Source organism: Octopus sinensis, linkage group LG1 (assembly GCF_006345805.1).
Source record: "Octopus sinensis linkage group LG1, ASM634580v1, whole genome shotgun sequence".
Lineage (NCBI taxonomy): Eukaryota > Metazoa > Mollusca > Cephalopoda > Octopoda > Octopodidae > Octopus > Octopus sinensis.
Window position 1 is genome coordinate 88099304 of NC_042997.1, and position 17416 is coordinate 88116719.

General features: G+C 34.1%; 1 protein-coding gene across 3 annotated transcripts in view; it reads left to right on the plus strand.

Annotated features, from left to right (window-relative positions):
• The window catches only part of LOC115216192 (cyclic nucleotide-gated cation channel beta-3-like), a 495037-nt gene that overhangs the window by 221774 nt on the left and 255847 nt on the right, over nt 1-17416 (plus strand). For all 3 annotated transcript variants that reach the window (XM_036502664.1, XM_029785393.2, XM_036502665.1), the window contains exon 2: nt 8088-8307. In XM_036502664.1, the coding sequence (XP_036358557.1) occupies nt 8088-8307 (220 nt within the window). The remainder of the gene's footprint in view (nt 1-8087; nt 8308-17416) is intronic.

Sequence of the window (17416 nt, forward strand, 5' to 3'; positions counted from 1 at the left end):
CATTGACGATGCTTGAATAGTGCTTTATACGTGTCACTGGCACAGGTGCCAATTAGGCAATACTGTCATCAGCCACGACAATGACTTCACTTACCTCAACAGGTCCTTCACAGGTGCAATTTATTGCCCAATGATTGAAGGGTACTCTTAAATGGGCTGGTTATGCTGCACTGGCATAGGCCATGGTTATTGTCTCACTTGGCTTGCTGAGTCTTCTCAAGCACAGTGTATCTCCAAAGGTCTCAATCACTTGTCATTGTCTCGGTGATGCCCAACATTTGAAGGTTGTGTTGTGCTTTACCACCTCATCCCAGGCCTTCTTGGGTCTACTTCTCCCACAGTTTCCCTCTACTGCTAGGGTGTGATACTTTTCACACAGCTGACCTCATTCATACACAAGACATGACCATACCAGCACAGTTGTCTCTTTTGCACATCACATCTAATGCTTCTTATGTCCAACTTATCTCTCAGGGCGCTTACACTCTGTCGTATTTGCACACTAACACTACACATCCAGCAGAGTCGACATCGGCGGAATTCCTTGCATGTGTGTATCTGCATACATTGAATATATTAGTGTGTGTAGATACATGCATGCCCTCAGCAGTCACAGCCCATGTTTCACTGCCATGTAGCATGGCTGTTCATACATAGGCATCATACAGTCTACCTTTTACTTTGAGTGAGAGGCCCTTTGTTACAAGCATAAGTAGGAGCTCTCTGAACTTTGACCAGGCTGTTCTTATTCTAGCTGCTACACTTTCTGTTAGCCTTTTTTTGATATTGCTGCACTTCTTCTGTGTCCATAGCTTGCACCGAATACATCTTATAGAGTTTTTACCCATACCTTTTCTACAGATCGAACAGGACCATCTACCTGAAGGGATTTGTGGTTTGTCTGCCTTCCTACTTATTAAAACTTTGATTTTTGCTAGATTTACTCTAAGGCCCTTCGATTCTAAACCTTGCTTCCACACCTGAAACTTCTCTAGTTCTGATAGTGACTCAGCAATTAGAGCAAGGTCATCAGCATAGGGAAGCTCCCCGGGGCATCCTGTCTCAAATTCCTCTGTTATTGCCTGGTGGACTATGATGAATAAAAGGGGGCTGAGGATTGATCCTTGGTGGATGCCTACCCCTATCTAGAATTCTTCACTATACTAGTTACCAACCCTCACCATACTGACAGTATCCCTGCACATGGCTTATACAGCTGTCACTAACTACTCATCTATCCCTAGTTTCTGCATTGACCTCCAGATAAGGGATTGGGAGACCCTGTCAAAGGCTTTCTCCATGTCAACGAAAGCCAGGTACAGAGGTTTATCTTTGGCTAGGTATTTCTCCTACAACTGTCTTACCAGAAATATAGCATCAGTGGTGCTTTTCCCTGGCACAAACCCAAACTGCATCTCATCTAGACTGACTCTCTCCCTAATTAGTTGGGCTATGACCCTCTCCATGGCTTTCATTAACTGATCCAACAACTTGATACCTCTGTAAAAATTCCTAAGGGTGCAATGGGTAAATTGTCACCATTTCATATTTTTAATTTTGCTTACCATTTATACACATGCACACACACACACACATTGGGAAAACCTCATTAAAATTAATATTAATATTTCTGAAAATATATGTTAGCACAACATTATCAGGACAATCCAAAACTAGTGAAATATATATAAAGGTAATCTTTATATCCAACTTAGCATGAATGTCTTGTTAGAGCACTGAATAGTGCATCATTAACCTTGAGAGATCCTCTCATATAGGTGCTTGGTGCATACAAGTACACACACCAGTTATAGAAGACAAGAATTGTCTTGTCATGGTTGCTGGAATCCCCATATCACATGATTTCACTTAACTGAAAATCATCAGTGGGAAGTGTCTGGTCACCACATGCCAGTCAAATATGACTGCTACAATATATTGAATACCAGTAGCTTTTCAGACACTGTTGTCGTAAATACCCAGCAGGCTTATCAAAAATTAATTACCTGCAACAGAAGCAGTATTAATACAAAATGGTAATCTTTCTATCCAACTTAAAATGGATGTCTTGTTAGAACACTGAATACTGTGTTATTAGCCTCAGAAGATCCTCTCAAAATAGGCGCTATGATTTATGTGTGTGTTTTTATGTTCCAGGTGCCTATTAATACCTTTTGGTATAAATGCTGATTCTGTCACTAATAATTAATTTTTGATAAGCCTGCTGGCTATTTGTGACATTAGTGTCTGAAAAGAAGCTCATATTTTATATATTGAAGCAAGATTCGACCTCTGATGATTTCCAGTTGAATGAAATCACATGGCATGACAGACAGTCCTCATCTGCTATGATCTATGTGCGTGCTTTTATGCACCAAGCACCTATATAAGAGGATCTCTCAAGACTAATAATGCATTATTCAGTGTTCTAACAAGACATCCTTATTAAGTTGGATATAAAGATTACATTATTTTGGTATTAATACTGCTGCTGTCGCTGATAATTAATATATATATATATATATATAATATATATATATATCATCATCATCATTTAACGCCCGCTTTCCATGCTAGCATGGGTTGGACGGTTCAACTGGGGTCTGGGGAGCCCGAAAGCTGCACCAGTCCAGTCAGATCTGGCAGTGTTTCTACAGCTGGATGCCCTTCCTAACGCCAACCACTCCGAGAGTGTAGTGGGTGATTTTATGTGCCACCGACACAGGTGCCAGACGAGGCTGGCAGACGGCCACGCTCGGATGGTGTTTTTATGTGCCACCGACACAGGTGCCAGATGAGGCTGGCAAACGGCCACGATCGGATGGTGTTTGTTACGTGCCCACAGCATGGAGACCAGTCGATGCGGTACTGGCTACGGCCACGTTCGGATGGTTTTCTTGTGTGCCACGTGCCACCGGCACTGGTACCACAAAGATACAAATTCCATTGATGTTCATCTATTTTGATTTGTTTTGATTTGATTTTCACTTGCCTCAACAGGTCTTCACAAGTGTCACAAGAAGGAAGGTATGCACAGGTGGACTGACTACGTCCCAGGTAGGGGCCACAGGTTATGGCCTGACTAGTCTTGCCGGGTCTTCGGATGGTGTTTTTATGTGCCACCGACACAGGTGCCAGATGAGGCTGGCGAACGACCACGATCGGATGGTGTTTGTTACGTGCCCACAGCACGGAGGCCAGTCGGTGCGGTACTGGCTACGGCCACGTTCGGATGGTTTTCTTGTGTGCCACCGGCACTGGTACCACAAAGATACAATTCCATTAATGTTCATCTATTTTGATTTGTTTTGATTTGATTTGATTTGATTTCATTTTGATTTTCACTTGCCTCAACAGGCCTTCACAAGTATCACAAGGAGGAAGGTATGCACAGGTGGACTGACTACGTCCCAGGTAGGGGCCATGGGATATGGCCTGACTAGTCTTGCCGGGTCTTCGGATGGTGTTTTTATGTGCCATCGACACAGGTGCTAGATGAGGCTGGCAAACGGCCACGATCGGATGGTGTTTGTTATGTGCCCACAGCACGATGGCCAGTCGATAAATTTTTTACTTAATTATGTTGTGAAATTTCTTGCTCATTTCATGATGAAATAGGTAGATAGTTCTTGTAAATTTCTCAGATTATTTATATTACCTAATTGTAGTTTACATTCTGAACTATGAGTTTGATATTCAAATCAAATTTATTTTCAGTTAATTTAGGATTTAATGGAGAATTAATTGATCTCTGAAGGCCTTCTTTACGTCTTTGTGTTGCCAAAACATTAAAACTTGTGACATCTACAATGGGAACATTATGGGACAATTGAGAGAAAATTAAGTCAAATGCCCAAAAAGTTACTCTATTAACTGCTTGGACATTATCTTTTCATAGATCTAATGTGAGGGTTAAGATACACAGCTCAGACTTGACATAAGACCAAACTTGACATAATGTACAAACAGATGATACCCCATAAATATCAAAGAACTTTGGAGAGGTTCTTCATTCTCAAGCAGATGATGATAATGATGAATTGTAAGATAAAAGCAGTGTCCTTTCTCCTCCTGATGGCTCTCATACCCTCACCATCCCTCACATTGTGAACATCATTTGTGATAAAAACATACCCTATTATGATTCTTATTTATTCCCTAACCTATCTATCTTCAAATGTTAAGTATACATATTGCGCTGTATATGTATAGAAATTATTATTTTCATGCATAAAACTGGTCATGTTGCTTTTTTTTTTTTAGGAGGTGGGGACAAAAATAATGCCTTGAAACACACTATCACTTAATAACTTGAAAATCAATGGTAAAGTTAATTTTGCATTACGGGATTCTGCATTACACCAAGTTTTTCAGGAAACATTGTTTCCGTAATGTGGGGTATTTCTGTATCCTGTACTATCTCATGGCGCATTATAGAATGTAAAAATAAATTTTGATTGCAGAAATTAATAATTAAACTGAACATTTGCCACAAATAAATTAATTCACTGTTTAGATGATTGAAACAGTATAATACTTGAATAATTGCCTGTTTTTATTGTTTTATTCTATTTTATCTAGTCCAGTTCATCATTACTTTAACCCTTTAGCATTTAAACCGGCCATATCCGGCTCAAAATTTTCTACATGTTTTATGTTCAAACTGGCCAAATCTGGCTTCTCACACCTACGTAAGAACGTCATTGTAAAAATATATAGTCACATCATTGAAATATCAAAGCTACAAGATAATGCATGATTAATTCAAATCAAGGTGAATAAATAAGCATTACATTTGATAATCTGAATACATAAGGGTTAAATTGAAATCTCACTGAACTCAGCTTCCTATTTCATTCCTATGTGGTTGTGAAAAATAGTAATATACTGAGATCAGTTTAACCCTTTTGTGGCTGTATTTCATTATCTATATATTTTAGTTTTGAAAATAATAAATAATCCTAAGGGCTAACATATGTTGTTGTTAAACTGTTATGTGGAACATGACTTCACAAAAGATTCTTCCATAAAAATTATGAATGGAAGTTTTAAATTAAATATTTAAACACTTTAAAATGAATGGTTTTGTATCGTTGAACCATGGGAGGCCTCAGGCCTGTTGATACAGTTAACTAACTGTTTAACAGTTAATTAAATATACACATCTATTTCCAAAGTTATCTTTATAGCCATAACAAGAAGTAAGCTTCCCACAAGCCAAATACACAAACTAATTCTGCTGCTTGGTTGAAGAGAATTCATATCATCATATTGTTAAAGTCTTGGAAAAAGCATTAATATTGCATCTCGTTTTCCTTTCCATATAAAATTCTAAGTTTGTACCTAATAAAAAACAAAGTCATATAGCATAGTAATTACAGTGTAACTACATTTTCAGAGAAAGAAATTTGAAATTTTCCAATTGTGACTGTTGCATGTGTATTTCATGTTATTAGAAAAGGTTCAAATGTAGGTTGCAACTTTGTATTTTGCCTCTATTACAATTTTAATGATTCATACCTACATAAAATATTGCTAATTATTTTAAAATTTCATAAAATTTTGTTTTATTGATTTTATGGTAAATAAATGATGATTAGTTTTCTTTTCTTCTTTTTTTTTGTTGTTATTTTATATTTTATTTGGTTCATTATATCTTAACAATAAGATTGCTTGTCTTGAAGTTGGGAAAATGTCCCAATCTGCCATCTATTTCTATTTGGTTCCCTGCATTTACCTACAGATACTCATATTGTAGTCTTATTAGGGTTGCTAAAAACAATGTCAGTCAAAGTATTGAGAGTCTATAATGAAGTTTTCTCTCCAATGTAACTATTTTCTGTTTTATATCCACTAAATCAATTCCATGCTTTGCAAAAGTTCAAATATTATAATGAATTTACTCAACTAATATATTTTTGGAGATTTAACCCTTTAGCATTTAAACCAACGATATCAGGCCCAAATATATTGTACCTTGATTTATGTTCAAACTGTCCAGATTCAACCGCTCACTCAACAATGTCATTCTAAAAATAAAGTCGCATCAAAACTTTGAAGTTACAAGATAATGCATGACTAATTCAAAACAATGTGAATAATCTGAATGCTAAAGAGTTATAGTATTAGCATCAATGTAATGACCTTTGAACCTTATCTTCCATTTCACTACACTGACCTTTGCTTCTCTAAATTCTTCAACTTTATACTACCTCATGCAGCAGTTTCTCTACCTTCAGTTATTCTCCTTGATGTATCAGGTATGCAGTAAAAGAGTCACTGGTTGGTTGGAAATCTGTAACCAATGATGTTGTTGTTTATAAATTGTGATATGAAATAAATGAATGATAAAAAAATATATGTAATTGGAAATGTTGGGTAAACAGTAATACTTCTAGAAGAAAGTAAAGTATTTAGTGGAATATCTAAATATTGGTTTAAAATTTTGGCACAAGGCCAGTAAGTTTGGTGGAGGAGGTATGTCGCTTACATCACCCTCAATGTTCAACTGGTACTTATTTTATTGACCCTGAAAGGATGAAAGGCAAAGTCGACCTCACTGGAATTTGAGCTCAGAATGCAAGAACAGAAGAAATGCCACTCAGCATTTTGCCCACCATGCTAACGATTCTATCAGCTTGCCACCTTTGGATATCTAAATATTGGTTTCAAATTTTGGCACAAGGTCAGCAATTTCAGGGGTAGGGCTAAGTCAATTACATTAACCCTACTGTTCAACTGGAACTTAATTTTATCGACCTCAAAAGAATGAAAGACAAGGTTGACCTCAGCAGAATTTGAACTCAGAAAGTAAGGAGGGACAAAATGCTAATGATTCTGCAAACTCACCACCTTGGAATATCTAAATACTGGTTTCAGATTTTAGCACAAGGCCAGGAATTTTGGAGGAGGGTCAAATCAGTTAAATTGATCCCAGTGCTTGACTGGTACTTATTTTATCAACCCCAGAAGGATGAAAGGCAAAGTCAACCCTAGCAAAACTTGGAAGAATAAATACTGAAAAAAGTGAAAAGATTCAATGTTCAGTCTTTTCCTGAATTCATGAATATCCTATATAATATCCACTATATCAATTCCATATTTAAAAAAAAACTTCAAATATTATTGTCAATTTACTTGACTAAAATATTTTGGAGATTTAAATTAATAACATCAGTGTAATGACTATCACTCTTGATTGACAATCCTTCCCTCAGCAACAGTCTGTAACTACTTGAACCTTTTCTTCCATTTTACTATTTTGCTGTAACTATGATAACTTTTGGATAAAGTGTTCTGGTTTTATGATGTCAAAATATAAACATGTAGAAATATATGCATATTGATGCTCCACAGTTATCCATGGCTGAATCAGTTCTAGCTGAAGCATACTGAAATATTCAGAGCTGCAAGATTGTTCTGTATAGATGAAAAATTCATGTCCTTTAGATTACCAGAAGCTTTTATTGCAATTTCTATCAAATGGCCCTGCAAGAAACTTGTATTAAAAAAAATTAACTTCTTTTTATTTTTTTATGTGAATTTAAACAGGAGAGCATCAGAAATTTAAACTATACTCCCAGTGGATAAAACTTGCTATCTGTTTTCAGTCCCCAGTAGTAATTATTCCTCTTCATTTACATCACTGATGCCTATAGGAAAATGAAGAGGAATTGTATCCAATCAAAACTTTAATTTATCATTTCCTTGAGACTTTTAAAGCATGATTACCCAATGATATTGCAGCCTATATGTAATCAAGCACTTGTCTTTAAATACAACTTACACAAAATTTGAAAATTTGTTTTTATGCAAATATTGATCCATTACAAAAATCTATAGCAAAGAGGAAATAAGGTACAAGAAATGCTTTAATGAACATATTTTGCTGATGGGTAGAAGCAATGTTGGTGGAGAGAAATGACTTCAACTAGAAATTTGAATACATTACTGACTTGTTTTACAGTAGCTTATCTGTTGCCACGTTTATGGATTTCTTTTTTTTTTTTTACTGTATTTGTAAAATGTGTGCACAAGAGGGTGTAACTTATATTATGTGTAACTCTGATTCCTCTTTCTTTTTGTAGGACGTCGGGCAAGCTTGGAGTCGTCGAGTAGCAAAGACACTTCCATATCAGCACACCAACTTTCTCCATTCAAATTTTCTAAGTTTAGCCGGGATTCTAGCAGGTTAAAAAAAATGGGGTACGGAAGATCTCCATTGCTGAGTTCTCAATCTGCCTGGGGTGATCAGGTCAGTTTACCTCGACAAGACTCCACCGACCAAACATTTGAGAATGTGTCTGCGTAAGTACTCTGGAATTATACATTTTAAGTCTGTTTCCAATGTCTATTGTTCGCCTGCACTAATTAATATTTCTGAGTATTGCCTCTAAATCATACACTAAATGGTATAACTGAGATTTATTTCTATAATTTTGAGTTGGTGAGTGTAGATGTCTGAGTTGACAAGGTACCCTCACACAACCACTTAGCTATGATATGTAAGTTACAATGTCTGACTTGATTTAGCTCAAAATGTTGCCTGCTTTTGTTGTTTTAGCTCTATTCCAATTCTAAATCTAAGATTACACTTCAAAGAGAATTTTTTTTCTGATGACAATTTTGAAGTTACTTAACCTCACACATTTCACTATATCACTATATACATTTTACTAATGCAGACCATAACCAGTTTCTGTAAACTCTGGTTTTCACATTCACACCAGAAATTCCTTCTTGAATCAACAGTTTATGATGTGTATGCACATGCATAAGTGGTCTTTTATATTGGTGTACAACTTTTACTTGTATTTTATGACTGATTTCATTTATGTTACATATTTATATCAAATTTCATGTTAACTGATAAAACATTTTTAAATTTAAATATTACTTGCTAATATCATTGGCTGTGCATCCTTTAAATACACTTGGTTCTAAACCTTGTTCCATTCTTACATCATGGTTGAGTTGTTAGAAAAGGGAAAACCGTGCATATAAATAAATCATCTCACCTATGCAAGCATTCAAAAATGGACAGAAAACAGTAAAAGAAAATTCTTTCATATCATTTGTATTCCAGAAAATGTTGGAATACAAGTTATACAAGTTATATACCTATGTGGTATTAACCAGAATTTTCTTTAATCATACACAAGCAAGCATGTGCATGCATGTGTGCACGCACATGCACACACCTAAATATATTTATATGTGTAAATTTGTATATCCTGAAATCATAAAAATATGAATAGTCTGAAGTTATATATTTACTATTTGCTGATGCAGGTGATCACTAGTTTTCCCCATGTTCTACTGTTTACCATATACTTTTATGCATGATATTTACATATTGAAGCAGATTTAAATGTAATACATTTGTAAACAACAATTTAAGATCAAAACATGAACCAATGATGGAATCAAACCATAGATCTCTTGCTTTCTGTACAAATTCACTATCATTTACATCACTCTTGCCTTATGAGTCCTTGGACTCATGACATATGTGAGTGAATCTTTGGTATTTTTGATAAGAAGGGAAGAAGCGAAGTAATGGAGATTATCCATCATCTTTCCAGCATCAACCTTGGGCACCTTTTTGAATTCCACATGTCTAACACTCATAGACATGCTTACAGAACTGAAGAAACAACACAGCATCTATAACTTTTGGAAACATTTTTTCATGCTCAGAATTGCTGAAGCATAGAATAAACTATCTGCATGAACTGTCAGCTGTTAAGACATTAAATCTTTCAAATCTGTCATGCTCCCTGAAATTTGCCAACAGTACACCTGATGTCCCCCAACCCCATATCTTGCTTTTTATTTTTCAGACTTTTTCATTATTCACTTCCTGTGCATATTCTATGTATTGTTCATGCAGTTTTGGTTACTTTTGCTGATGAGTTGTAGTGCATCTGAGCACTGTATATAATAAATTCATTATTATTTGGCAGGTGCTATGTGAGCTTTTTCTAGGTATTTGATGTATGATAATAATAGTTATGCAGTTATGTCTGGAAGATGAATTAAAAATGTGACAGTTATGTCATATTTTACCAAGTACCTATCTATAATATAGCTACAGAGAGTTAAGCTACTTCCAGTAATGTCTAATATTATTAAGATGTCCCAATTTGATTCAGTTTGTTGAGGATAATTGCCACCAGTACATCTAGAATCTGTAATTTCCTGAATGGAATACAACAAAGATCAATTATGTCATCCATTGTAAGTACATAGCCTTACTACATCTCAGTATATGCATACAGCATTTATGTAGATGTCATCAATCACTTTTATGCACCAATCCCTTAATGCAACTACACAACAATGCACAGTTTATGCATACTAACTTCCACTCAAAAGGTGTGTGCATAAATATATGTAGATTGATAGATAGACAGATAAATAGACAAGTAGATAGATATATACACACACACATTATGGGTGTCCATACAATTGCTATCTACCAAATTCCCATCACAAGATACTACAAAAAAACGATCTGTCCAGTGGGATTGAATCTGGAATAATGTGATTGTAATACAAGCTTTTTAACCACCATACCAGTGTCTATATCAATTCTACCAAGAGAAATTTGTATAAAAAATTACACACACATATACACCCTCTCTCCCCACTTCTCTTTCTAACATAAATGTGTGTGTGCATGCATTTTTTGCTGTTGCATATTTGTGAAAGATGTAAACATTAATAAAGGAAACTGATAAACCAGTACTTTTGAACTAAAGTTCAATTTTTCCTCTTGTGTTACATAGATGCTCCTTGTCTTTCTAATCATCATAAAAAGCACCTACACCCAAAGATGTTAGTGTTCACAAAATGCAGTATAAAATAAAACTGAAGACAAAATAATAATTCTTCAGACTTAATCTGTTGCTATTTAATTTATGAAACTTTATATAATAGCTCAACTTCTTAGAAATAGCTGTCAATTTTCCCTTAAATTACAATCAATGAATCTTAGAGAAAAGAAGGATACATTGGACAATTTAGTACCAGTTATAGTGTGTCTGAGTGAAGAATGAGACTGTTACAATTGGAATACTCAATCAAGGGTTCAAACTTAAATAATTCACTGTTATGAGCCATCACAGTGAGAGTGTGAAACTGGTCAGTCTTTACTGTAAGGGCAAAGAAAGACACCTGAAACTTGTTAAGCTATTACAGAGCCATCAGAATTTGAAACAATGTTGACTACTTTACCTAGAGATCTTATGTCACAATTAGGAGATTCCTTTGTGTTAGTATAATAAGAAATAAGGAGACATGAACTCCTCAAGCTACATTAAAGACAGTCTGTCTAAGAGGACTCGATCAAGGTTGACTCTGATTAAGTATTCCAACATCATTGTAAATATAGGGACTTTTATCAGGTGAAAGTGTTTTAGAAAGCAGGGAAAGTAATGTCATAGATTATTTCTTTATCAACATTAATAAAATTTGTTTTATTTTTAATACCCATGTTTTTATATATGAGTTGAATATTTAATACTCACCATCATCATCATCATTGTTTTAACATTCACTTCTCTATGCCCTTCCTCCATTCCTGTCACCATCCCTTATCTCTTACCAAGCAAGGTAATATTTACTCATGATCAGACATATTTTCACCAAATGTTATAAATGAATTTAATTTACATTTACAAAAAGCATGTAATGTCAAGAAAAAGAGACACAGCCACACACACATACATAGACAGACAAACATATGTATGTACAATGGACTTCTTTCTGTTTCTGTCTACAAAATCCACTCATAAGTAATAGCTTAACAAGTTTCAGGTGTCAGCTCAAGGCTATAGTAGAAGACATTTGCCCCTGACTGAACCCAAAACCATTTCATTGGGAAGCAAGCTTCTTAACCACATGGCCATGCCTATATCTATAATCCTTGTACCTATATGAATGAAAATAAACAATTACTAAAACTAAGGTGGTGTAATGGTTGAGAAGTAGACTAAATGCTTTATTGTGTTTAGTTTCATATCTCTACCTTTTGAGTTCAACATCTTTGAGGTTCAACTTTGTCCTACACTCCCTTAACCCTTTAGCTTTCAGATGACTCTTATCACATATAGTGCTTATTCATTCAAATTGTTTTGAACTAATCATGCATTATCTCATAGCTTTCATATTTTAATGATGTAATTGTTTACTTTTAGAATGACATTGCAGGGTAGTTGTGAGAGGCCTGATCTTGACAATTTGAACACAAAACAAGTAGAATATTTGGGCCTGATATGGCCAGTTTGATTGCTAAAGGGTTAAATTTGATAAAATAAGTACCAGTCATGTATGTACACAGGCTGACTTAATCTTTTATGATCCTTCCCTACAAAATTTTTTGCTGGGTGAATCAGTAGAAACAATAGATTTAGTCAATAGAATAATATTGATTTTAAACTGATGATATATCAACTAACTATATTCCTTCCTTAGAAAAATTAGATTATGCTTAGTCAGAAGAAGTTATACATGATATGAGATCTACCAGTGTTATATGATAAACATAAAAGTACTCAGTGCATCTTTGTGTTAAAAGTGTGTAGAGTATGGTTTATTTATAAAGAGAAACAGGATTGCATTATTACCTGTATCACATTGTCATTCAACTGGCATTTCATTTGATTGTACACATCAGTGGATTGAGAAGAGATGACTAATAATGATTTAAAATTGCACATGCCACAATTTCAAGTAATCATTGGGGTCTTTGGCATAAGTTATTCAATATACACCAAGAGAGTGTCTTTTGAAGTTGAGATGAAATTTGGGTTTGTGCTGGCAGGCTGAAATAAGCTTATTTCTTTCTCTATAAGTATTTTATAAATTCTAATATATGATATTAACTTACATCAATTGTAATATCAGTTATACTAACCTAATAAATATTTGTAACAAAGTTAAAATTGCTGATATCGTCATTTCCACCACTTTTGCTAATACAGTTTTACAATCCAGCAAGGGCCCATCAATTGAAGCAACTTGATCCACTGACAATAGCAGCTTAATTATTCCCAAATCACACCTTAATATCTTAAAAAAGGGAAGGACACAATGAATAGTATTGTCTTCAATCCACTGTGTATAAATAACAGATAGGATAAATACTACTGGAATGCTTTTGATCACAGGTTTGCTTAATAACCTGTCACTAAGAAGGAGCAAAAACCTTCACTTTTACAGTTTAGATAGGTGCTTGAGTGAAGGAAATTCTTCGATATGATTATTTTCTCAGCCAAGCTGAGTCTGCTCATTCTAAGGTTTGCACTTTTCTGGTATCCTCCGCTTGATGCTATAATACACAGCTTTTTCCTTCTATCTCCATATGTGCCTTGCTAGTGACATTTTGTCTCTCTTGGATATTAAATGAAGACCTGTGGTTATTGAATCTTGTTTCTAAAAGGACCTTCTCTCATGCCCAAGTATTTCTTTACATGTGTATTCTTTGACTTCACCTCCACAACATGCACAATAGTTTTTGTACTGGCTGTATAGTGGGCATGTGGTAATGCCTCTGAATGAACAACTTGCCTCTGTTCTAGGTTTGGGTGTTTGACCTTGATTTTTTTCCACAGATTTTGTTCCAGGTTTTTACAGCAACTGTAAGACATACAAACTAAATATGGTACTTTCAAACCTCCAGTGACAAAGAACCACACCCTATTATTCCTTTTAGCCATTTCTGATGGTTGCTGGAATCAGTTCTCAACTGCTTGTATGAAATCAATTAGTAATTTGGCTATTATGAGACTATAATGTGTTGTTACCAGAGGTGTTAAGGTGATGAGCTAGCAAAATCATTAACATAGTGGACAAATGATTAGCAGCATTTCTGACTCATTACCTTCTGCCAAAATTAACTTTGTTGTTCATTCTTTTGGGGTTGATGAAATAAGCACCAGTTGAGCAGTGGGGTCAATGTATTCAACCACTAACATAGCTAGAGGGGAGCAAAGGGGGTGGTCCACCTTGGGAAGCACTGTTTTGGGTCTGCTGTAGGCAATATGTATTTTTTGTTTGAGCCTGGGGGTGGCAAACTGAAGGACCACCCCAGGCAGCACACACTCTAACCATGCTAGTGTAATTGACTATCCCCTTCATTCAAAATTTTAGTCCTTGTGCCTGTAGTAAAAAGTGTTATTATTATATAAGGCAGTAAGCTGGCAGAATTGTTAGCACACCAGGTGAAATGCTTAGCAGCATTTCATCTACTGCTACATTCTGAGTTCAAATTCTGCCAAGGTTATCTTTGCCTTTCATCCTCGTGGGGTTGATAAATTAAGTACCGGTGAAATGCTGTGGTTGATGTAATCGAGCAGTATCCTCCCTTAAATTTCAGGCCTTGTGCCTTTAGAAGAAAGGATTATTATCATTATTATTATTATTATTATTATTATTATTATTATTATTATTATTATTATTATTATTATTATTATATGAAGGCAGCAAGCTGGCAGAACTGTTAGCAAAACCATGTCGAAAAAATGTTTAGTGGCGTTTTGCCCATCTTCACATTCTGAGTTCAAATTCCACCAAGGTCAACTTTATCTTTCATCCTTCCAGGGTCAATAAAATAAGTACCGGTCAAGCACTGGGATCAGCTTAATCGACTCACCCTCTCTTGAAATTGCTGGTCTTGTGCCGAAATTTGAAATTATTATTATTGTTATTATTATTATTGGTGATGATGATGTTTGACTCTGGTTCATTCTTATTCGTAGTAGAATTTATGTGGGTAGTGGATTACTACCTGTAACCTTAGGTATACATAAGTTTTCAGTAGCCTTTCAAGTGCTTAAAATGCTCCTGGTAATCTTACTTGCCTCTAAGAGGTAAACTTTCTGTACTTCAACTATTTGTCTATATCTTTACTTACAATTCCCAATGCACCATTTAATACAGGCACAGCCTTTACAGTTTTCATACTCCAAATTCTTGCAATTTCAATTTTAAGGGATTGCAGTTTTCTCATTTTTCATCCTCTTTCTTTACAATCCTGGAATCAATTAGTAAGCAACTTCGCTTTTCCTTGTCTATCATTGTTATGTCTGGTCTATTATTTTCTAGCTCCTTATCCATCTGAATAGGAAAATCCCTTAAGTGTTGGCTGGCAATGAGATAGTGCACATGTTCTTTTATTCTTTTCATTTTCTTACTAGTGTCATTCACTAGATTATGGTCATACTGTAGCACCCCTTTCAATGTTTTTTTTTATCTCATTGACCCCAGCACTTATTTTATTTAGCTACTCATCAAATAGTTAAATTATCCCTTTTCTTGCATTATTTGTGCAACTAAACTCACACAGAAGCAGTAAGTTGGCAGAGTTATTAGGGTATAGGACAAAATGTCTTGCAGTATTTATTCCAGTTATCTGCTTTCTGAGTTTAAATTCCATCTATACCAACTTTACCTTTTATCTTTTGTGGGTCAATAAAATACAAGTCCAAGACAGCGGATCAGCAGAATTGATGGAATATTGGATAGAATATCATGTAGTATTTGTTTTAGTTCTTCGCTTTCTAGTAGACTTAACGCATCATCCTTCTTAACACACTCAAATAATCATTGTTATCCTGCATTATGAACAGATATTGCAAATTTGGTATTGGTCCTATTTCTTGTTCTCCACCTCCTCTTATTTTTTTTAATACTTTATTCTAATAAAGGGTCTTATGTTTCTTTTCATTTGGAATATTTATTATCATTGTAAACATTCTTTGATCGTTGTTTTTCTATACTTTTTCCACCATGTGCTTTACTTGTCTAACTGTATATATTATTTGTTTGTCTTCTCTTTACCTTTGTTTTACTTGTTTTTATCTATCTACCTACATACATGTGTGTGTGTGTGTGTATTTTGCTTAGGCATTGCAATACTAATAACCTGGCATAGAACTCAATATATGTGTGCTTCTGGACAAACCTTTAGTCAAGTACAAAGCAGTAATAAGAAATGAGAAAGGAATAAACAATTATCTTATAAACTCCATTAGCTTATAGCTGTTTCCACTATAAGATGCAATGGACTCAGTTTCTTTTGCTCAATTTTCTACATGCTGTTAAAACTGTATCTACTTTAAGTTGCACCATCAAAAATATTTTACTCCATGTGTGTGTGTATATATATGTATATACATTAGTAATCATTTTCTTTTATAAGGTGGAAGAAAAAAAAATTTATTTGCCTGCTATTTACAGCAGAGCCACCTTCAGTGGCTCATAGTGATAGTAGAGGTGGAAGGAGAAACAATAGATGAAGCAAAAAGTAGAGAGAAATGGAAAAGAAAGAAAAATAGAAAAAGGTGTGGATAAAAATGAAAAATTATTCATTCCATGACCTTCTTTCATACTTCTTACATTCTTCCTTTTGTTTTGATCCTTCTTATTCTTTAATTTACTTTCATCTTCATTATCTCTTAGTTTTTCTTTTCCGACCATGCCTTCTCTGTCTTTCTGGCCTTTCCCTCACCTATATTTCAGTCATATTTTTCTATATAACTGTCTCCTCTGTTTTTCTTTTCTTTTTTTTTGTTGTTTTTCTGTTTATTTCTTTTTTTAGTTTTACTACCTCTTCTTATTTCATTTATATGTTCACTTCCTCCTAGTATTCTTTTTTCTGCCCCTTTCTCTAATTACCCATCTTTCTGTCTCTTTATCTGTATTGTTTATCCTTCTATTTCTACCTGCCTACCTATTTATCCAGTTTAACTCTCTCTCTCTCTCTCTCTCCCTTTACACCCCACTCCTGCTCTATCACTTTCTCAGTGTATGTATATATATATATATATATATATATATATATATATATATATATCGCAAATAAGAAAATGGAGGAGAACAATAGTTGGTTCATCAACTTTTCGACATTAAAATGTTAATGTATTTATTTATTAAACTGATAATTATAATAACATATATACATATAATGAAAAATACACATTATGTACAGGACATCACCAATGAGTGTGTGTATATATATATATATTATATATATATATATATATACATACATATATATATATATATATATACATATATATATACATACATATATATATATATACATATATATATATATACATATATATACATACATATATATATACATACATATATATATATATATATACATATAATATATATATACATACATATATATATATACATACATATATATATACATATATATATATACAATATATATATATATATAATATATATATACATATATATATATATACATATATATATATATATATATATATATATATATATATATATATATATATATATATATATATATTATATATATATATATATATATACATACATATATTTATATATAACATACACACACATGCACATACGTACA